This window comes from Tamandua tetradactyla, chromosome 1 (assembly GCF_023851605.1).
Source record: "Tamandua tetradactyla isolate mTamTet1 chromosome 1, mTamTet1.pri, whole genome shotgun sequence".
NCBI lineage: Eukaryota > Metazoa > Chordata > Mammalia > Pilosa > Myrmecophagidae > Tamandua > Tamandua tetradactyla.
This window is the reverse complement of record NC_135327.1, coordinates 142450031-142474495: the sequence shown is the minus strand read 5'-3', so window position 1 is coordinate 142474495 and position 24465 is coordinate 142450031. Positions and strand designations below refer to the sequence as shown.

Here is a 24465-nt window from a genome sequence, read left to right as displayed (position 1 = left end):
ATTGGTTATTTGTTTTGTTTTGTTTTGCTTAGTATTTCTTTTTTGGTCTCACAGGTGAACTCCTATTTTTATAGGCTCAGCTTCCAGGTTCCTTATCCTGGGAAACTTCCCTAAAGCTCCCCAGGCAGTAAGCTTTTTTTTCCTAGGTCAGCAATTATTTATTGACTGCTTATTAATTGCTAGGCATTACAGTATACATTGTAAATAGAACTGTGAAGAAGGCAGTTTCCTGTCCTCATAAAGTATTTATAGGCGGAGACTAACACTTTAGATAATTATATTATGATTTTTTTTTTTAGTACTGCGGTCATCTTCCCGGAAGGCGACCGCTTGGGGACACTCTCTGACTGCTATGGGTGAGTACCCGAGCTCGGGGATGGGATCTAAGGCGGCGCCGAGGCTCAGCAGCAAGCTGCTGAGGGCCCCAAAGACTTGAGCCGAATACCAATTGATGGCACAAAGCTTCTTTATTGTTACATTGCAAGAGCTTAAGTGCTCGGGGACTCAAGATCTAAGAAGGACCCCGAGGCTTGGTGAGCCCCGGATTATATACAGTGTAAGGGAGGGTGGAGTGGAGACGTGGACCTCAGGGGAGGGTAACCAATCACACAAGTTTAGAAGTAGTTACTAGGCTTTGGGCAGAAGTTAGGTTAGGGATAGAGTTTGAATATAACAGGAAAGGTTTGTGGTTTTGTGGTGGGCTACGGAAATGGGCGGTCTACGACAAGAGGGGGAGAGGACAGTAAGTTAGACTGCAGGTATGGAGAGAATGTAAAGAAAAATATTTTTTTTAACTTTTTAAAGATGGCTAGGCTCTAATTCCCATAAATATGCCACAAGTACAAATAAAGAAGTTTGTAGGGTTATGAGAATGTATAACCCATCTTGGAAGGATAGTTTAAATAAAAATAATATGGTCACAGGTATTGGGAGTTGCTCTGAGCAGCCCTCTCTGAGAGATACTGCAGGGTAAAAACTGTGAAAGAATGGGACTTTCCAAGAGAAAGGAATAGTCCCAATCAATCTGCAATTTTTGCAACATTTAATGATTAGTTGGTCTCATGGGGATAGTGTAAAAAAATGGACACGTATGCTATATTAATCAATGTATATCTACTTCCTGCTTTATTAGACCCTCCCATGTGATGAAAAAGGTGTCAACCAATTATTGTAACCTCCCACTTGGAAATCTCCTACTAACCTTTATAAGCTGCTAAAACCTGCTTGTCATATTGAGATTTTCACTCTAACTTTCCCAGTTACAGATCTTCCGCTCCAGCACTCTTTCAGTAAACTCGCACCCTTGATTGTGCTGGTTACTGTTTGACAGTGGAGTGTAAAAGCTAGCTTCTCTCAGGAAAAGACATTGTAAGATTTTATGGGTCGTCCCAGGGTACCCTTCAGAGCTATTAAAATATTTAGGGAACTGGATTTGAATAGATGCTTCAAAAATATATATTTGGACTAGCTAATAATTCTAGGAGACCATAATTACAAAAGATCCTTTCAGCCATTACAAACATAAGATTCTGATTATAACATGTACAATTTAAATCTAAGTACACCAAGCACTAAGTACAACAATTCTTCATCCTAGCAATGACCTGGTTATTATTATCCCTATTTTATAGATAAGGAATTCGAGGTTCAAAATGAATGGTTCAGTGATTATTCTAAGGTCTCACGTTGGTAAGCAGTTGAGTTTGCGGTACCAAATCAGGGGTTTCAGGACTCCCAAGTCTTTTTTTCACCACGCAATTCGGCCTACTTATATCTTCCTATTCCCAGAATCTTCTAGTGTCTTGTTTCTAGTAGGTGTTCCACGAATACATACATGTGAAAGCCCTATGCGAAAGGTGGCATTACTGTTACCCCTGCCGCCCTCACCAGCACACACATCCCCTCCTCGGCAGTGAGATATTTCTGGATGTGGTGTCAGGTTTGCACGAAGAATGGCAATTCCAAGTTATTTATTCAACCCCATTACACTAGTTTCTGCACAGAACGCAACCAATTTTCCACACCCATGACAGTATAATTCCATCTTTTGAGAATATTGATCATCCCGAGTCCACCTTCCCGCAGCGGCCGCGCCCTAGTCCTAATGGACTCCGTCCGCCTTCCCTTCCTTCGTGGGGTTCTACATTTCGGACCTCCAAGTAGGAAATCGGATGCACGGGCTCGCACGTTCTCGGGAACCTACAGGGTCCGCTTAGTTCCTTCCTCCCTTCTCTTTCGTCCATTCCTGCAGCGTCTCCCAGTACCTTTCTCAAAGCACGCCCGCTGACCAGAAACCCGAAAGCCCAACAGCTCCGACGCCAGAGGTGGGCGTGTCCGCGCCTCTCCGCTTACGCACTGACGTCACTCAGACGCATGGCTGCGCCGGCCTCCCCGCGCCTTAACGGGTCCGATTTCCGGCGGGAGTGAGGACCGCCAGGCTGAGGTGAGGCTGTCGCTGCTGGCGCGGGTTCGACTGGAGCCGTAGTGTCCACTCCGGTGGTGTCCACCAGAATGCCTCACTTGGAAAACATGGTTCTGTGTCGCGAGTCTCAAGTGTCCACCTTGCAGTCCCTGTTTGGAGAGGTATTGTGGTCAAAACTGTCTTTTCTTTTCCAAACACTGGAAGCGGATATATGCGTGGTCTTGCAACACGTTCCTTTTTTTGTTTTCGTGTGTGGGTTGGGGACATCTTTTGCATTGCGAAAGGTGGTGTTGTAGGTTTACTCCCTATCTGCACGTAAAGGAATTTACAATTAGTAAAGAAAACTGCACAGGAAGACCAGGCCTAAGCTTTTGAAATGGGGTTAGCCCAAGGTAGCTTCTAGGAGTTAATTGTTATCTCTCCTGAACAGGTGTGTTCGCAGACTTATTTATTCAAATATAAGTTCATACATTTCAGTGAAGTAGTTGGTATAAGTCAAGGAGAGAGAGGGATGGTTTGTTTGCTTTATTAAAGAGGAGTGAGTTGCCAAAGCAGTGGTTCCAGTGTAAAAATCCAGTGGGTTTTCCAGAAATTGTAAAGGCCTGAAGAGGTTGGTCTAGTCTAGGCTTCTCTTTTCCGTTAATAGTTCAGAAGAGGCCAAAAGAGGTTAAATGTCTTGTCTGGATGAACATAGCTAGGGAGTCCTTTCCATAAGCAGCAGGTAGCATTCACTAATTTAAACTTAATCTATTTTTGATTATTAAAAGTCACATTTCTGATGGCTTTTGATGGGCCTTTTGCTTCAGATTCATTAATCAAACTTGGAATTGGCTTCACTTCTGATCATCTGGTTTGCTTTTTAAAGACCTCCCTCTAGGGTGCATGGGTGGTTCAGAGGTAGAATGCTTGCCTGCATGCAGGAGACCCGGGTTCGATTTCTGGACCATGTACCCCCCAAAATTAAAAAAAAAAAACAAAACCTTCCATCCAACTAGAAATGGTGGATGTTGGTCTGAGGTAACCTTTAGAGTATTAGTGGAAACTATCACTCTCCTAATTGGGAATTAAGAGGTTAGTGACTGCGTCCTCATACTATTTTCTAGTTACAATGCTTTCAGTTGTAGTTACCCAAAATATAACTGAAACATTTTCTTAGTTATGCTCTGTGTGTTCCTTCTCTGGAGTTGATAAACCCAGGCCGTTTCAGAAGTGCTGCTTCAGAAAAAGAATACTAACAAATAGAGATGACTAGTTTTGATTTAGTGGTATATCACAAAAAGGGTTTTAATCTATGCTCTTATGGCACATCATATTTAACAATATTAATATCACTTTTCAGAAGGAGCTGTACATGTGGGAGATACAAAGAACTAGAACAAAACTGTAAAAAACTGTCTTTTGTTCTTAAGCAAGATTTATTGATTTGTTCAACGTGTAAATATTTACTGAGTATCTTCTCTTATCAGGCACTATACCAGATCCTGGTACACCTTTATGCTTTCATAAAGATATAAGGCTAAATAGTGCAAGAGTTAAATATAATCCTAGATAACAATAGAAAAAATAGTTATAGGTGGAATATTATTATTAAGTACCACATAATGGATGTAGATAAGTTTGACAGGATTTTGGAGAAGGAGACATTTAATTTAGCTTGCAAAAATTTCCCGAAAAAAGATGGTCTTTAACTTTTCTTTAAAGGTAAAATATATGCTTTGCAGATTTTGTTGTTGTTTTATTTGATGGATTAAATACATTTAGACCAGGGTAAATAAGTACTGCCTACATAATTAAAATATATTCTGTAAATTTTTTTAAGAATGGAAGATTCTTGAAGTTCTAACTCATTGATTACATATACTTAGTTTTGAAGCATTAAAATATACAATGAAAGCATTAAGTGACAGGATTAGATTCTTTTAAAAAAGGATTGAGAAAAGGTTAACAGGGAATATGATGAAAATTATCCTTGAAAAATCCCTTAAAACTCTTAAAAAGTTGAAAATACAAAACTTTGTATATATAAACCTGTGTAATAATAAAAAGTATAAATATATAATCTATGGTGATATATAGTATATTATAAAATATGTAGAATGTAATTTAATGAAAAAATTTGATTTTATGAAAAAATTTAATTACATAACAAAGTTCATAGTGTTGATCTCAAGAGAGTTCAAAGTGTGAAGATCAATCACTGTATGCGAACTGGTGAAATAATTTGGATTGCATATTTTACTGTTTGATAAATAGTTTATTTTCTATTTTATTTGTATAGGCTTATATTTGTCTTTTCTCCCCTAGAAACATCATTTCAGCTTCCCGTCCATTTTTATTTATGGACATACAGCCAGTGGAAAGACCTATGTAACACAGACATTGTTGAAAACTTTAGAGGTAGGAATAACCCCAAATTCAATGTTAATTTATTTTTGTTCATAGACTCCAAGAAGGGGAATGGATCTGGAAGTTTAGTACAATCTTCTGAAGGATTATTTTCTACATCAAATATTTCTGTTCATCTTTTTTTAAATGCAGTTTTACTGAGATATATCACCCAGCATAGAAACCATCTGAAATACACAGTCACTGGTTCACAGTATCATCATATAGTTGTGCATACAGCCTCATGATCAAATTTGACCATTTTCATTACTCCCAAAAAGAAACACAAATAAAAAAGAAAACCCTCCCTAATCCTCGCATACTTCTTATCCCCTCATTCTAGTTTGCTAGCTACCGGAATGCAATTTACTGGAAACAGAACATGTTTTAGAAAGAAGAATTTAGTAAGTTGCTAGTTTACAGTTCTGAGACCATGGAAATGTCCCAGTTAAAGCAAGTCTATAAAAATGTCCAAATTAAAGCACCAACAAGAGGTTACCTTCACTCAGGAAAGGCTGATGAAGTTCAGGGATGCCCTCTCACCTGGAAAGCTTCATGGCGAACGTGGATAGTCTGCAAACTTTCTCTCCTCTCCAGGCTTCTTGTTTCATGAAACTCCCCGGGAGGCGTTTGCCTTTTTCATCTCCAAAGGTCTGTGACTGCCTGGGCTCTCGTGGTTCTCGTGGCTCTAAAAAGGGACTTTCTGCAAAATACTTCCTCTTTTAAAGGATCCCAGTAAACTAATCAAGGCCCACCTGGAATGGATAGAGTCACGTCTCCTAATTAATACCCACAGTTGGGCAAGTCATGCCTCTATGGAGATAATCTAATCAAAACATCCCAACCTATATTATTGAATAGGGATTAAAAGAAAGGTTGCTCCAAGATTGGATCAGGATTAAAATATGGCTTTTCTATGGTACATAATCCTTTCAATCCAGCACATTCCACCCTCTGGACTTTAAAAAACGTGTTTTTCCCATATACAAATTACATTCATTCCATCACAATATGAGAAACCCTTAAATCTTTTTAGCAACAATCCAAATACAATGCAAGATTAAAACCAGTACAAAGTTTTATCAAAGTCAGCTACAGACATGGACAGTCCTAAGGCAAAAGTTCCTCTGGCTCTGGACCTGTAAAACTCAGAACAAGTTATTTGCTGCCAACATACAAAGGAGGAACAGTCATAGGGTACATAAATCTGTTTCCATAGGGAGAAATTCGAAGGAACACAGGGATCACCAGACCCATACAGCTCCTAAAACCTGCAGGGCAAACTCCATTAGATTTCAGAGTCTGAGAGTCATTTATCTTTGGGGCTTTAGAAGGCAGCAGTCTTATCCTTTCCAAGGGCCTATGCAGCGGCTCACCTCTCTCCGATTGCAACCTTGAGGAACAATGGAGAGACCACCTTTTTTATTTGGCTCTACCCTCTCCAAGCACTGGGGCCATAACACCCTCTCCAAGCATTGGGGCCATACCCGTGCTCTCTCCCAGCTCCAGATACACACTGAACCCCTCCATGTGGTGACAGCTAGACTCTCCCCAATCCCCAAGGAGTGTGCTCCACCTGCTCCAAGACCTGAGGTGGGAGGCCCAGCCTCTGCCTTTGAGACAAACTCACCCTCTCCAAGTACTTGGGTGGGTCTACTCTCCTGGCCCGAGGTTTCTTGATTTTAGACTTTAGCTTCCAAAGTTCTGCCTCTGACGTTATTTTACCTTCACATTGTCTATTCTGAGTCCCCTAGTCCAGGCTAACAGAGACTCTGTTTATACAGGTCCCATAGCACTCTTGTTGGCTTTCTATTTAGTAAGCAAGGATTGTGCCCATCAGACAGCAGGAGTTTCCACAAATCCTTCCTGGATAACTCCATCTCCAGTCCTGGCTTTCTCTGAAATGGCTGACTGGTTACACATTTGGCCAGTTCCTCACATGGCACACCATTCTTTGGGGTTCTCCCTTCCTGGAAGCCCAGAATTTTCCAGAACATCAATTTCTGGTTTCTTTATATTCAAGAGTTCAGTTTTCAGCTTATCTCTTTCCTGTTGCATTTCACTGTACGCTACAAGGAAAAACCAGGCTGCGCTTTCCACATTTACTTTGAAATCTCTTCTGCTAAATATCCAAGTTCACGGCAAATTTAAAATTTGCCTTCCAGCCAAAGCCACTAGTCAATTTTGCCAAATTATCTGCCATTTTTAAACAAGGATCGCCTTCTGGTTTGCAATAACACAAGCCTCATTTCTGTCTAAGCCCTTATCAGAAGCATCTTTAGAGTCCACATTTCTACCAACAGTCTCTTCAAAGCATTCTAGGACTTTTCCATCAAGCTTCTCACAGCTCCTCCAGAATCTTCCCCTTATTCATTTAAAAAGCCACTCCCACATATTTGGTATTTGCAAACCACTTCTCTGGTACCAAAATCTGTTATAGTTTGCTAGCTGCTGGAATGCAGTATGCCAGAAATGGAATAGCTTTTAAAGGGGGGGTATTTAAGAAGTTGCTAGTTTACAGTTCTAAGGTTGTGAAAAGTCCCAATTAAAGCAAGTCTATAAAAATGTCCAAATTCAGGCACCCCCATATTATTGATCCATAGTAATGGTATAGCACATTTGTTACTGTTGATGAAAGAGTATTAAAATATAACTGCTAATTATAGTTGATACCCTGCAGTAGATACATTTTTTTCCAAATACCCCTCTATTTCTGACCAACTTTTGTTTGAAGACTTGCAGAGACTCCCAGCATGAACAGGTATTAGATAATTTGAACCTACATGTTAGTTATTTTTTAAGTTTTGTCAAATTTCCTTCTCTGTAACTTTTGCTCGCTGATGGTAATATTTTGGAAGAAATGCCACATAATATTAAGGTTTAAAATATTACAATCTGTTTCTTTTTCATTGTTTTATCTGTAATATTGACATTGATAAGTCTGAATTTCCACTAATTCAAACCTCAGTTCATCACCTTTATCCTTTCCTTCTTCCCATGCTGTCTATCTGAATTCTCCATTCACTGTTCACACTGTTGTTCAAACTTGCTCTTCAACTCTGCCATCTTCCTCATTCATCTAATTAATCAAATAGTCAACACATTATACTGATTCTCCATTCTTAAAGTTTTGATTCACTCTGTCTTTAGTCATAGCCATTGCTGCCAGCTTAGTTTCATTTACCGTTATTTCTTTTCTGTGTTTCTGCTGCAGTCTCCTGACTGCAATCTCTTCTTCACCCTGCTCCAGTTCATGCAAATCTTACTTAAGATCTTTAGGAAAATGTTTAGATACTTTGCCTGATACATAAGATCATTGATGAGCTGAATTCATAAAATAATGGCTAATAAGAGTTTGGGTTGTAGACTCTGGCAGATTCAAATTCTTAGGAGTAATAGTGACAACATTTGAGATTATTGTGAGAATTAAAGGATTAAGTACATGAAAGGTACCTACTACAATACTTAGTATATAGTAAGCCCTCAATAAGGATTAGCTGTTATTGTTAACAGTTATTGCTACTCCCTCTTTCACATTTTAAGGCAGGCATGGCAAGCTTTTTAAGGGCCAGATTGTAAATATTTTATTTTGTGGGCTACATGGTCTTTATGGCAACTACTCAATGGCCATTGCAGTGGGAAAGCAGCCATAGGCAATATATAAACAGATGGGAGTGGCTGTGTTCCAATAAAACTTTATTTACAAATTCAGGCCCATTTGCTATAATTTGCTAACCCCAGTCTTAAGCTCTAGCTGTGAGCATGTGGGGACTACTTACAGTTTCTGCTCTCTTACTTCTAAGCATATACTGTACCCTCTGCTTGTAATAGCTTTCTGGGCTTACTTGATTTTCTTCTACTACACTACTACTTAGTAAATGCCTAGTTATTTTGCCAGATTTTCTTCTTACACTTTGGAAAGCCTTTCCTTACTTCCCAAAACTGTGTTAGTTGCCACTTTGTTGTACAACCTCAATACTCTGACATAATGTTTAGTACACTCAGCTGTGACATTTTTGTCTTTCCCTAGCTCTGGATTGTAAATTCCTTGAGATTATCCCCAGCATTATGCATAGTACTTGGTACATATCAACTTGTGGATTTCAGCTTTGATCCCCAAGATCAGCTGTGCATTTTAAAAGCACAAATGCCTAGGTTCCATGTCAGACTTCAGAATCAGAATGTCCAAGGGCCTGGTCCAGGCATTTGCATTTGAGAACCCTCTGTGTGAAACGTCCAAAGATTATATGCTGAATAAAAGAATGGAAATCCAATAAGGAAGTTCTGTATTTAATGGCTATATTCCACTTTTTACCCCATAATTTTTGCTGCTTCTTAATCAGCATAGATGAGTATCACTACTTCTGGTACAGGTACATTACAAGATATGCCCTGACACTTAGAATATGCTGGCATTAAAGGACATAGATAGCAAAAACCCAGAAAACAAGATACTTGTTATCATAGAGACCTTGTAGACTGTAGTTTACAAAGAATGGAGATGAGAAGGGGTCAGTAAATGCTGGTAAAAATGTGCCTAAGTAAGTAAAATGCTTTCACTGTTACTTGGAGAGAGAGTGAGAAAAGTCTTATTGGGTAAAATTTTACCACTACAAATAGATAAGTTCCGTTATTTGTATTAGATATCATGTTACCTTTATGATTTCGCTTTGTGAAAAATAGGTCATGTTCATGAGTAAGTCTTTTGTTTTCTTGTTGCTGAAATTATCTCCATTTTAATAGTTCTGTAAATGAAAATCTAATTTTCATAATAGAAGGATTACTATAGCTTCTGACACTTAGAATTCCTTTCTAGATCTAGCTTTGTTCATTCATCAAGGATATTAAAATGATAAATATAAAATTTTCACTAAAAAAATTAACATTCAAATGTACTTAGATTTCTTTTTATTTTTTTACTTTTTTGTATGGACAGGCACCGGGAATTGAACCTGGGTCTCCGGCATGGCAGGTGAGAACTCTGCCTGCTGAGCCACTGTGGCCTGCTCTGTACTTGGATTTCTTTTAAAGAATTCTTAAGAGGAGAATACAAGTTTGGTGATTCCCTGGAGGAGATGAATGGCAAACTCAAAGGAATAATTGAAGTGGGTTTAATGAAAGGACTAGTCTACAAAGGTTGAGGAAGCATTCCACCAATAAAGGATGGTGGTACACTAGGGAGCTAACAACAGTAGGAAGCCTTTACCATCCCTGGACCCAAAGGAGTAATGGGAAGGAGCTGTCCCCAGAACCTAGCAAGAGATATAGCCTTAGGACAGGAGCTGCCAACTGGAGTTTTCTAGAAGCATATAGCCCACTGCAAAGCCTGGGCTAGCTATATGGGGATATCAAGGATATAAATATCCAACTTCTCTATCTTTCAGTTTCCTGCTGGTTCCTCCAATTGGCTAAATTCAACAGTTGCAGGAAAGTAAGAGATTCTCATAATGATCAACCTTCTTGGACAAGGACCAGGATAGAGAATAGTGGAGTGTAGATCTAGAAGGACAAAAGAGAATATCCAGCCACAGCCTTTGTTTTAGTTTGCTAATGCGGCTGAAATGCAATTTATCAGAAATGGATTGGCTTTTATAAAGGGATTTATTAAGTTAAAAGTTTACAGTTCTTAGGCCTTAAAAGTGTCCAAACTAAGGCATCCAAGAAAGATACTTTGACTCCAAAAAATGAAAGGCTAATGTCTGTTACATGGGAAGACAGATGGTTAGCATCTGCTGGTCCTTGTTCCCAGTTCCATTGCCTTTAGCTTCTGATTCCAGTGGCTTTCTCTTTAGGCATCTGTGTGTCCTGACTTTAGCTGCTCCAGGGAAAAACTCTGGCTTGCATCTCTTAATTTAGCATTTTATGGAAAGGCACGTGGCAATGCCTGCTGAGCTCTGATTCTCTTGTCTAGCTGGCATCTCCTGGACACCTACATTTCCAAACGTCTATGTCTCTGTGGCTCTGACCTCTTTCTCTGTGAGCTCTTTTAAGGATTCTGGTAAATTAATTAAGACCCACCTTGAATGGGCAAAGTCACATCTCCATCTAATCGAAAGGTTACACCCACAATTGGTTTGTCACATCTCCATGGAAGCAATTTAATCAAGTCACACTCAAAATTGGGTATGTCACATCTCTGTGGAAATGACTTAATCAAGAGGCCTCACCCTACAGTATTGAATTAGGATTCAAGGACATGGCTTTTCTGTCCTTTCAAACCAGCACAGCCTTGATTGTGTATGGGAGTTTATTTCTCTACTTATACTTGTTTGGTTTTTGTTTTCAGCTCCCACATGTCTTCGTGAATTGTGTTGAATGTTTTACCTTAAGGCTGCTTTTGGAACAGATTTTAAACAAGTTGAATCATCTTAGTTCTTCAGAGGATGGATGTTCTACTGAAATAACCTGTGATACCTTTAATGACTTTGTCCGCTTGTTTATACAAGTAACCAAAGCTGAAAGTCTCAAGGATCAGACTGTATATATTGTAAGTAATTTAATGTGATTTAACATGCTGTTTTTGAAAACTGATCTGTTCATTTACTCAACTTCTGTATATTATTTTTAATCAGGGTGTTGTTGGGATGTAAAAATGTATTAGATATATTCCTTATCCAAAGAGAGCTTCAGTTTAATAGAGAAGTTATGGCACATACTAATATGTGACCACATGTATAATGTGATAATTGATAACTGCAAAATACAAAGTACTAACTGAGGTGCATCTGGAACAGCTTCATGACATGATAATATTTTATAGAAACATAAAAGAATGATTAGGTTTTTATAGGAAGAAACAAAAGAGGAATTTCTGATGGAGGGAGTTATATAAGCAAAAGCTTGGAGGTGGTAACAGAGTCCAGAAAATGCCAAATAGTCTAGTTTTAGGGGAAATATGAAGGGAGAAAAAGAAGTCTAGAAAGGTAGGTTGGGGCTATATCAGGAAGAGTCTTGAAAACTATGCAGAAGCATCTTATTTCATTCCTTAGGCATGGGAAAGGTATTGAAGATTTCAGAACAACAGATTATGCCTTAGAAGGATTACTCTAAAAACATGTTGAATATGAGATTTGGGGAGGTGGGGTGGCTATTGTGACTATTTCTGTGAGATAAAATTTGATCTAATAGTGAAAGACAAATTGATAATGTAGAAAAGAAAGGGGAGAGTTACTAATGTGAATCCTTGTAAAAGAGAAAAGGGTTGGTCTTATATAGGAACGTGGGCAGTTCATCTGAGGGAAGACGGAGTATATGGCCATATGGCCATGTGGGTGGGACCTTGTGGACTTTCTCTCTTTATTGCTTCTATTTTCCCAGTGATAAAAGAAGCAAGGTGATCAGCTGAGAGAATTAGGAAGGTGATGTTATAGCTTTGAGGAGAGAGGTGAAGTTTTGAAATGTTTGTCTAGAGGAATGAGAGTGAATAGACCAAGTAAATATGGTAGGATTGCCAGGCAGTTCTGAGAGCTCATTTGAGCTTAATTGTCATGAATTTAATGTGATTTGGCATTAATGGGTATTATTTTCCAGTTATGTTCATTGTGTGGAAATAGACACAGATTAGATGAATAGCTGGCTTTTACCAAGGTCGGTGGCATGTGAAGCAGTTATAACAGTGAGAAAGAGACAGATGAGTTGAGGGTGGTTGCAAGGAATTAAATAAAATGTTGAAGCATGGACTCCAAGTAGAGTTAGTTTGCAAGCTGCCAGAATGTAATATATCAGAACTGGAGTGACTTTTGAAAAGGGAAATTTAATACGTTTTAAAAAAGGGGAATTTAATAAGTTACAATTTTACAGTTCTAGGTTTATGAAAATGCCCAAACTAAGACATCCAGGGAAAGATACCTTAATTCAAGGAAATCTGATGGGTTAGGAACATCCCTGTCAGCTGGGTAGTCATGTGGCTGGCATCTCCTGGTCCCTTGCTCCTGAGCTCTGTGCTTTCAGCCTCTGTCCCTGTGGTGGTTCCTCACTTTGCTTCTCTGAGGCTGGTTTTCATCTCTTGGCTTCCCTTAGCTCTCTCCAGGTTCTGCCTTGCTTAACATCTCATGGCAACTTCTGCTGGGCTCCAAGCATCTGCAAACATCTGTGTTTCTCTGTTCTCCAAGTGTCAGTGTCTGTGTCACTTCTGTTCTGAAGTTTCTGTTGGCTATGTAGTTTCTGGTTCTGTCATTTCTGTAGGCTCTGAATCTCTCCAAAATATTTCCTTTTTTAAAGGATTCCAATAAATTAATCAAGACCCACCTTGAATGGGTAGAGTCACATCTCCATCTAATCAAAAGTTCACATGCACAGTAGGACACAACATATTTCTGTAGAAATAATCTAGTCAGAAGATTCCAATTTATAATATTGAATCAGGATTAAAAGAAATGGCTGCTGCCACCAGATTGGATCAGGATTAAAACATGGCTTTTCTGGGGCACATAATAGCTTCAGACTGGCACAAGTAAGGAGGGAATTTAGGATATGAAAGGAGTGAAAAGGCATTTGGATTCTTTTTACCAGGTATAGGTCCTTAGGGTTTCAGAACGCTTTTGTACTCTTAAAAATATTATCTTTCTTTTACTGATTTCTAGTTTCATTCCACTGTTGTTGGAGAACTCATGATTTCAATTCTTTTGAATTTGTAAAGGTAGTCTGTGGCAACAGTTTTTCAGTGTTTTTAACACTTGTTATGTGGGGTAATGCTGACTTTTTTTTAAAATTTATTAATTAAAAAAATTAACAAACAAACAAAAATATAAACATATCATTCCATTCTACATATATAATCAGTAATTCTTAATATCATCACATAGTTGCATATTCATCATTTCTTAGAATATTTGCATCGAGTTAGAAAAAGAAATAAAAAGACAACAGAAAAAGAAATAAAACGATAATAGAAAAAAAGATTATGCATACCATACCCCTTACCCCTCGCTTTCATTTATTACTAGCATTGCAAACTAAATTTATTTTAGCATTTGTTCCCCCTATTATTTATTTGGTATATATTCCATGGGCACTTGAAAAGACTGTGTATTATGTTCTTTTGGGGTGGATTTTCTATACATTTTCATTAGATACTGTTTGTTGATGGAGTTGTTGAGTTCTGTATTCTCGGTGAGGTTTTTTTTTTTGGTTTAGTTCTGTTAATTGTTGAGAGGGTGTTGTCATTTCCAGCAATAATTGTGGATTTATCTTTTTCTTTCAGTTGTGTCAGTTCTGCTTTATATATTCTGCAGCTCTGTTGTTTCATGCCTTACACATTTAGGATTGTTATGTCTTCTTGGTGATTGACTCCCCAGGAGTCATGTCCCACATTACCAAGGAGATTTACACTCCTGGGAGTCATGTCTCCGTAGTGGGTAGGGCCGTGAGTTTACCTACTGAGTTGGCTTAGAGAAACAGGCCACATCTGAGCAATAAAAGAGATTATCTGGGTGTGACTCTTAGGCATAATTATAAGCAGGCGTAGCTTCTTTGCAGGAATAAGTTTCGTAAGGGCAAGCCTCAAGCTCAAGGACCTGGCCCATAAAATTGGCAGTTCCCAGTGCTTGTGAGAATATCATGTCTTCCCCAGATGGGGAAGTTTCGTATTTCCACCTTTATCCCCAGTCCCTCAAGGGAACTTTGCAAATATTTTTTAGTTGTCTGCCCACATTACTCGGCAATGTTTCAGGGGATCACACCAACCTGTACAAATCAACAAGATCTCACCCCCTATTCAAGTTTCCATGTAATTATTGTTTTTTAGTAAGTTGACCATACAAGTTAAATTAGATAGTGTGCTACTGAAAACATAAATTTTGCATCAAATAAATATTTCTTCCTTTGGTCTCACACAGAGTTGAAGTTTTAAAATGTGGTCAGTATCATTCTTTATCCTGTAGTCTAATTAGTCCTACCCAGATCAGCTTCATTCATTTCTCTAATTGAAGGCTGATCACCTTTTCAGTGTTTTTAACACTTGCTAATGGGGTAATGCTGACTTTTTAAAAAAAATTTATTAATTAAAAAAATTAACAACAAACAAAATATTAACATATCATTGCATTCTACATATATAATCAGTAATTCTTAATATCATCACATAGTTGCATATTCATCATTTCTTAGAATATTTGCATCGATTTAGAAAAAGAAATAAAAAGACAACAGAAAAAGAAATAAAACGATAACAGAAAAAAAAAGATTATGCATACCATACCCCTTACCCCTTGCTTTCATTTATCACTAGCATTTCAAATTAAATTTATTTTAACATTTGTTCCCCCTATTATTTATTTTTATTCCATATGTTCTACTCGTCTATTGATATGGTAGATGAAAGGAGCATCAGACACAAGGTTTTCACAATCACAATGTCACATTGTGAAAGCTATATCATTGTTCAATCATCATCAAGAAACATGGCTACTGGAACACAGCTCTACATTTTCAGGCAGTTCCCTCCAGCCTCTCCATTACATCTTGACTGACAAGGTGATATCTACTTAATGCGCAAGAATAACCTCCAAGATAACCTCTCGACTCTGTTTGGAATCTCTCAGCCATTGACACTTTGTCTCATTTTACTCTTCCCCTTTTTGGTCGAGAAGGTTTTCTCAATCCCTTGATGCTGAGTCTCAGCTCATTCTAGAGTTTTTCTCAGTCCCTTGATGCTGAATCTCAGCTCATTCCAGGATCTTTGTCCCATGTTGCCAGGAAGGTCCACACCCCTGGGAGTCATGTCCCATGCAGAGATGGGGAGGATGGTGAGACAGCTTGTTGTGTTGGCTGGAGAGAGAGGCCACATCTGAGCAACAAAAGAGGCTCTCTTGGGGGTGACTCTTAGGCCTAGATTTTAAGTAGACTTGACCTGTCCTTTGTGGGGTTAAGTTTCAAATGAACTATCCCGAAGACTGGGGGCTCAGCTTATAGATTTGGTTGTCCACACTGCTTGTGATAATATCAAGAATTCAACATGGGGAAGTTGCATTTCTCCCCGTTCTCACCATTCCCCGAAGGGGGCTTTGCAAATACTTTTCCACTCACTGATTGAATCACTCTGGGATTCATCTGGGCATCACTCTGGACAAACTAACAAAATCTCATGTCCTACCTGAGACTCCAAATACTTACGGCGTTCAATCAAACTATCTACATAAGTTATATTAGGAAATGCACTAGTCAAAGTATAAATTTTACAGCAAACATTTTTTGCTTTAGTCTCACATGTAAGGTGGCATTTTAAAATATTAATCACCATCTATTTTCAGCACCCTGCAATAATGACAGTCCTTTATTCCTCATACAAAAACATTTTTAAAAATTGTACATTGTACATTTCACTATTATTATACACTCTAGGCATTCCTAGATTATACCGTCTCAGTCTTTAACTTCTATCTTTCTTTAATGCTGACTTTTGTTGCTACAGTACTGTAGCTCTGAATTTGAGGTGTTACATAGATGCCCAAAGTTCCAGGGAATGACTAGGTTATATACAAAAAGCTCAACATCTCAGAATTTAGACGTAACTGTTATAACTCCAGAATACATGTGACTGCTGTAAGAGCTTACAATTTAGGAATTTTCACAACAGACTTTACCTGATAATGTATCCTTTCTAATTCAATTCTCAGATTTTGCACAATGTAGTTAATCCATATTAGCTATTTTTGGTCTGCTGGTGACAGATTCTCATAGGTTTCCTTTATTTGGGAAAATTTGTTTTCCCCTTCATCTCTGAAGATATTTTTGCTGTAAATAGGACTTGAGGCTGAGATTCCTTTTCACTCAGTGTTTGAAAAATGTTGTACTGCTTCCTTCTGGCCTCATGGTTTGGATGAGAAGTCTGCTGTCATTCTAATTGTTTTTTCCTTGTAGATAAGATGTCATTTTTTTAGCTGGCTAGGAGCTTAATTATGATGTGTCTTGGCATAAATTTCTTTGTTTATTTTTTTTCCTGTTTGGGGTTTTCATAATTTCTTGAATCTGTGGCTTTATGTCTTTTGCCAAACATGGGACATTTTTAGGCATTATTTCTTTGAGTCCTTTTTTTAACCCCTTCCCTTTTTTCTCCTCTTACCTAGGATTTTGATTACATGAATTTTAGATCTTACTTTATGGTCCCTTAGTTCTCTGAGAATCTGTTCAGTTTTTCTGCTTAAGAGCACATCCACTGAATTCATTCTTTGATTTTTTTATGTATTCAGTTCTAAAAATTCCATTTGGTTCTTCTTATATCTCCTGTTTCTTCACTGAAAATTTCTTTTTATTTACTGAGGCTATCTGTGCTTTCATTTGTTTCCAGTAATTCTTTCTGAAGCGTTTTTATTATGACTGCTTTACAATCTTTGTCAGATTATTCTAATGAATCTGTTTTCTCAGTGTTGGCATCTATTGGTTTTTTTTTTTAAATTCAGTTTGAGATCTTCCCATTCTTGGTATAACAAGTGATTTTCAATTGAAACTGACATTTGTATATTATACAAGATCCTGGGTCTCATTTTCACCTTCTCTTTTAGCTATTTTTTCCTGATATTGCTCTGTCAGAGGTAAACAGTTTGGGGTGGGGACATGGGGAGATATTTCTTTATTGCCTGGTGGAATTAGAAGTCCGGATTCCTCATTTGATCTCCATTGATTCCTGAGGTGGTAGGGGCTCTTTGTAACTATTTGGTGAATGATGAGAGTCCTCTCCTCTTCTCCACTGACAGTACTATGGACATGACCTTATCGCTTGGTTAAGGTGACAGTTTTGAATCTCCTGTAAGCCTCCTATGACACCACTACAGCAGGCAAGGAGTGATTATTTCATTATTGCTGAGTGGGGGAGTAAGTCTAGGCTTCTTCGAAATGGTCTCCACTAATACAGTGGTCAATGTGACCTCATTACCAGCTGGTCCCAGCTTTCTGTTTGGACATTTCGGACACCATGAAAGGATGAGGGGTGATCATGGTGGTGGTATGTCTTAAGCCTCATGGAGGGTGAAAATTTAGGCTGCCTACCTGTCCTTTGCAAGCAGAAGTGGTGGCCCCTGCTTTTTCTTTAGTGTTTGTCTGGAATAGAGCAATTATGTCTATAAGTTTTTTGGGTTTATGAGAGGGCCCTTTTCCTAGTCATTTGCTAAAGATAGCAGGTTTTTGTTGGAACGTTTTTGGCTGCTACCTTTGCCTTTCTTCATCGCCAGCTTCTTCAGCCCCCAAATCTGGGAAATATGAAGCAAAAAAGAGCCAACTCACCATTTTGTTATTCCTTGGGTCCCAATGTCTCCTGCTAGTCTGCATTCTTTCCACTTTCAGAGTCTTATGTTTTTGGTTTGTTTTTTTTTTTGAATATTGAATATTCAGTGTTCTTGATTTTAGTTAGTGGAAGAAATAACATGTACTGTATCTTCCCAGAAGCATAAGTCTATTTTTTTTTTTTAAATGCAGATGCCTAGTGGTGAAGAATACAATGACTACTAGTACAATTTGGCACCATTGCCTTAATTTATACTAAGGCATTTCTCATTTAACCTGCTGCTACTTTTGTTCCATTAGTTCAGGATACAAAAACCAATTTGAAAGGGCTTCTACTGGCCAAGGATGAGAAAGTTTGACCCTCAAAAAGAATAATGAATTCAGTGGGTGGAAATGCATTAAATGTATTAAAATCAGTGAATTCATAATGATGCTGAACAAACATATAAAACATAAAACTGCAACTGTTTGGTCACTTTAGGAGTTTAATAATAGTCTGTAATACTAATAGAGTTTACCATGCAGCTACAAAGTTCAAGCAAGTAGAGTTTTTATTCTTCCTCTCTTTCTTGGGCCAGAAAGCCCTATAATTTTTGGTACATGGTACATTTATTTTTTTATCAAATGGAATAAAGAATTTACACAGTTGTACTTGTATACTTAGAGGTATATACTCATAGGGCATCTTACATAGGGTATAATGTGCCTATAAAGTAAACTTTTAAAATGTAATTACGACTCACTTGCTGTTTAGAAATTTGGACTAAAAGGTGTTATATACTGAAAGCTTTATTTTTTCCTTCTTATATATTTGATCTATTTGAAATGCCTTTCTACAAATGTAAATAGCACTTAAACATTGAGAAGTTGCAATTTTTCCTCATAACTTGCAAAGTTTGCCTCGTGAACTGTGCTGTATGTTATGTAGATATTTGTAAAGGGCTTTTGTAAATTAATTTTGACAACTGTAATTATTTTTTAAGGTTCTAGATAAGGCAGAGTATCTAAGAGATATGGAAGTGAATCTTTTGCCTGGATTTCTTAGGTTACAAGAATTGGTAAGTAATCAAGATTAGAAAATAAGTAAGGGGTGGTGGTGGGGGGCTTCCTTTTTGTTTTATTTTATTTTGGAGTTTGGAGATATTAAGTGGTTTCATCTCTTTTCCATCTTTTGTTTCTGAAAACTTTGTGAGCATTTTTACTGATTCAGCAAGTTAAAGAGCCTTAAACATTAAATAGTTTGACACTTCACCCTATTATTAAGATTGATGATATTTTGTGGATATTATTTTCAAAGTTAAGCTCTCTCATTACTGAGAATCTCATGCAGGGGTGGTAGACTCACTTTTGTCTTCTCTACTTATTTTCTCCCCATCTTCATATAATTTGTGCTAACCCAGTTTCCCTCAGAAAAAAAAATCAACATGAGCAAAAAAGATTGTGGTAGGAACGTAGGAGACTTCTCAGAGAACCCAAAGGCAAGAATGTAGCTAGGCATAAGGGAGGAGCTAAAACTAGAAACAGCAGGCTGCCTAGACTGTCCATCTCTCATGTCTTTTTCTGTAAATTTTGAGCAATTTGTTACTTGATTACAGTTATTCTTTAATTATTAGTTTTTATTTCTAACTGTGAAGGATCAGCATTGTTTTCTATTAAAATAATTTTATGTGTTTGCTGGAGTAAATGGGGAGGGGATAGGTTTTGAGTTTTCTATAAGGACTTTCATATTTTCTTTTTGTTTCAATAATAGGCTAAAAAAAAAGAGAGCGAGAGCTTTATTTTGGATCATCTGCATTTCCACCTATTGCCAGAACCTAGCTTTGTATTTCAGTTTACAGTTGTGTTGGCACCAAATAGTATTAATACTGCTGTAATTGTCATGGCCAAATGAGAAAATATAGATTTTCTATACATGGAGTGAAAGCCAGATAACATTGTGGCAAAAACAAGACTTTGCAGTTCTTTGAATACAGATAATTTCTGGGATAATTCATTCTTCACAAAGACAAGGTAATAGAGTACTGTTAAATTCAAGAGCTGTAGCAGTTTCCTTTCAGTACCATACTCACAAAATGAGCTAAGATTTAGCTGAACAAAACAGTATTGTTCATCAAATTCAGTTAAAGTTAATTTGAATTTTATTGGTTTTAAATTTTATATTTAATTTATAATTTTATTTTGATTTTACAGTTTTGTAAGAGCTTTGAACATAAACAGTTTATACTTAGTTTTAGTATATATATATTTAAGTATTAAGTAACATTATAGTAAACATTAAATAAGTGCTTGAGGAGACTGTACTGGGGTCATTTCCAACCCTTAACAAAGTTAAGTAGTTTATTCATTTTTTTTTTCCATGCATATCCTTATTTTATTACTCATCTATCCAGACACTGGATAAAGAGGGTGTTCATCACAAGGATTTTACAATCACACCGTCACAAGATAAAAACAATATAGTTATATAATCATTATCAAAAAATAAGACTACTGGATTACAGTTCAGCAATTTCAGATACTTTCTTCTGGCCATTCTAATACACTAGACACTAAAAGTAAATATCTATGTAATGAGTCAGTAGTTATAATCATTTGTTAAATCCTAACTTCTCAGTTACACCTCCTATCTCTCATTTGATCATTCTCAATCTTCAGGGATATCTGGGCAATGACCATTTTAACTTCTTCATGCTAAAAAGGGGTGTCAACTTTATGAGCTAGGGGAGTGAAACTGGTTGATGTTCTTGGAAAGACTGGTACCTCTGGGTTTCAGGGCTTATCTGGCATGGGAGTCAGCTGGAAGCTTTTAAGTTTCTATAAAAATAACTTAATAGGTAAAACTTTTAGATAGAGCCCAGAGTATTCTTTAGAATTTTCAGAAATATTATTGGTTGGGGTTTGGCATACTGTGGCAATTTACAATATCTGGCTGAAGCTTTCATAACAGTAACTTCCAGAATGACCTCTCTACTCTTTTTGAAATCTCTTAGCCACTGAAACTTTGTTTCATTTTTCTTTCCTCTTTTGCTCGAGAAGGTATTGTCGATCCCACAATGCCAGGGCTAGGCTCATCCCTGGGAGTCATGTCCCACATTGCCAAGGAGACTTAGCACCCCTGGGAATCATGTCCCACATCGTAGGGGAGGGTAGTGAGTTTATCTGCAGAATTGGCTTAGAGAGAGAGGCCACGTCTGAACAACAAAAGAGGTTCTCTGAGGGTAACCCTTAGGCATGATTATAAGTAGGCTTAGCTTCTCCATTACAGAAATAAGTTTTATAAAGGCAGGCCTTAAGATCGAGGGCTTGTCTTTCTTTAAGTTGACTGTGCAGAAAAAGTCATTACCCTTCCCCCCTATATGGGACATGACTCCCAGGATTGAAAATCCCCATGGCAATGTAGGACATGACTCCAGTGCTGAGCCTGACCCAGGCATCATGGGACTGAGAAAATCTTCTTGACCAAAGGAGAGAAAGGAAATGAAACAGTTTTAGTGGCTGAGAGATTTCAAATAAGGTCAAGCGCTCATTTTGGAGGTTATTCTTATACATTATATAGATACTCCTTTTTCGTTAATAAGTGTAATAGAATAGGTATAAGAAAACACCTGTAACTGTTGAACTATAATCCAGTAGCTTTGATTATTGATGATGATTGTATAATTACAAAGCTTTTACAATGTGACCATGTGATTGAGAAAACTTTGTGACTGACACTCCCTTTATCCAGTGTATGGGCAGATGAGTAAGAAAATAAAGACAAAAAATAAATAATGAGGAATAAGGAGTATGGGATGCTTTGGGTGTTCTTTTTTATTTTTTTGCGGTAATGAAATGTTCTAAAATTGATTATCGTGTTGAATGCACATCTATATGATGATACTGTGAGCCATTGATTATGTTCTTTGGATGACTTTATGGTTTGTGAATATATCTCAATAAAATTGCATAAAACAAAAACGAAACAAAAAATGTTTGAGAGCTTAGTTTATTAAATTGGGAGTCCCTAAAATTTGCAAGAATATCAGAAATTTCCCAGGTGGATCATTTAATAGTTCCACATTTTCCCTCCAGTCCTTCAAGGGACTTTGCAAATGCTTTATTATTTTCTGCCCAAAATACTCAAAAATGTATTAGGGTATAACAATGACATGTACAGAATAATAAGATCTCATTACATATTCTAGGTTCCATGTAATTAGGTTGTTTAAATAAACTGTGACCAGACAGGTATTAAGGTAATGGCTATAGAAATTTAAATTTGGACAAAATAAACATCTCTTCCTTTAGTCTTACATAAAAGTTGAAGTTTTAAAATACGGACAATCCTTTACTCTGTATTCTTGTTTACCTTACTCCTAACCAGATCCACTTCATTCATATCTCTAATTGAAGGCTGATCTCTTTTTCACCTTCTTTAACAATTGATGTAAGTAATACTGACTTTCATAGCTGCAAAACTCTAACTCTGAGTCTCAAGTGTCATTACCCAAAGTTCTTGGAAACTACCAGGTTATACACAAAGAGCACAGCATCTGAGAGTTTAGAGATAGCACTTAAAACTCAGGAATAAATGTGACTGCTGTAAGAGCTTACAATCTAGGCCCTAATTTTCTTATAATGATTTTTACACAGTGTTGTGCTATTCATTTCTGGACTTTTATAATGAGCCTATTGAACATTCTGTACTCCTGTCTATTGTCCAGTCTCTGCCCAGTTTCTATCTCCTGGTAATCTATCCTCTCGAATTTAATTCTCAAAGTTTGTTCCTTATAGTTAGTTTATATTCACTAATATACATTTTATACATATGATGTTTGTCTTTCTGTTTCTGCTTATTTTGTTCAGACTAATGACCTTAAGGTTCATTTGCCTCATTGCCTGCCTCACAACTTCTTTCCTCTCTGCAGCTGTATAATATTCCATCATATGTATATACCACAGTTTGCTGTTCTGTTCATCAGTCAGTGTACCCTTGGGCCACCTCCATCCATTGGCAGTTGTGAATAATACCTCCTTCATAACTGCCAGTGATTAAATGGTGCGCTATTTTTGTACCTGCTTTTTGTTCTTCCAGGTATAGTCCTAGTAACAGGATTGAAGGATCATACAGTGTGCTGGTTTGAAACTATTATGTTCTCTAGAAAAGCCATGTTCTTTTCATCTTAATCCAGTCTTGCAGGGCAGACCCATTATTTTGATGGGACCCTTTGATTAGATTATTTCCATGGAGATGTATCCCCTGCCCATTCAAGGTGAGTCTTAATTTACTAGAGTCCTTAAATAGCTTGTGGAGAAACAGAGTAAAGAGCCAGCACAGCTGCCAGAGAGATGAAGCCAGGAGTTTGAAGATGCTAAGCTAAGAAATGAAACCCAAGTCTGCCCTGGAGAAACTAAGCGAGAAACCACAGATACTTAGAGTGAAAGCCACTGGAAACAGGAGCTGAGAGAGCTGTTTGAACCAGAAGCCAGGAGAGAAGAACTGTAGATATCACCATGTGCCTTGTCATATGACAGAGAAACCTCAGACCCTGTACAGTCTTTCTTGAGAGAAGGTATCCTCTTGTTGGTGCCTTAATTTGGACATTTTCAAGGCATTAGTATTAGAATTGTAGTTTATAACTTAATAAATCCCACCCATTTCTGGTATATTGCATTCCAGAAGCTTTAGCAAACTAAAACATATGGCAGTTCTATACTTAGCTTCCTGTGGAACTGCCACACTGCCTTCCAGAGGGGCTGTGCCATTGTACTTCCCTCCCAACAATGAATAGGTATTCCTCTCTACCACATCTTCCAGCACTTTTATCTTTCTGTTTGTTTTGAATTCACACACCATATAATCTATCCTAAGTGTATAGTCAGTGGCTGTTGGTATAATCACATAGTTATGTGTTCACTACCACAGTCTATATGAGAACATTTCTATTTCTTCCACAAAGAAGAAGAAAAACAAAAATCTCATACCCCTCCCTTATATCCCCCTCATGTTGACATTTAGCTCTGGTATATTTCCTTTATTACAATTAATGAAAAAATATTACAATGTTATTGTTAACTATATACTCTAGTTTGCATTAATTGTATTTTTTTCTATACACCATACCATTTTTAACACCTTGCAGTGGTAACATGTATTTGTTCTCTTTCATTTAAAAGCTACTTAGATTTGTACAATTAATCACCATCTTTGTTGACTGTAAGTTTTGCCAAGTTACACAGTCCCAGTTTTTACTCTCTGTCTTTCCTTCTGGTGCTATATATACCCCTAGTCTTCCTTTTTCAACTATACTCACACTCAACTTTGTTCATTATACTCGCAGTATTGTGCTACCATCACACAGTATTGTATTAACCATTTCTGAATCTACAATCTACCCTTTTTTATCTCTTGATAACTTGTTTTAAACTTTAACTCTCAGAGTTGGCTCATTATAGTTCAT

At 37.4% G+C, this 24465-nt stretch overlaps 1 protein-coding gene across 3 annotated transcripts in view; it reads left to right on the top strand.

The window, feature by feature from the left end:
• The first annotated feature begins 339 nt into the window (after positions 1 to 339).
• ORC5 (origin recognition complex subunit 5) overlaps positions 340 to 24465 on the top strand; it is a 139758-nt gene continuing 115632 nt past the window's right edge. The window contains exons 1-6 of one of the 3 annotated variants that reach the window (XM_077159174.1): positions 340 to 356; positions 2252 to 2583; positions 4727 to 4819; positions 9744 to 9779; positions 11094 to 11294; positions 19009 to 19083. In XM_077159174.1, the coding sequence (XP_077015289.1) occupies positions 2512 to 2583; positions 4727 to 4819; positions 9744 to 9779; positions 11094 to 11294; positions 19009 to 19083 (477 nt within the window). In that variant the 5' untranslated portion in view covers positions 340 to 356; positions 2252 to 2511. The remainder of the gene's footprint in view (positions 357 to 2251; positions 2584 to 4726; positions 4820 to 9743; positions 9780 to 11093; positions 11295 to 19008; positions 19084 to 24465) is intronic. The other 2 variants (XM_077159234.1, XM_077159207.1) reach the window with 2 other exon arrangements.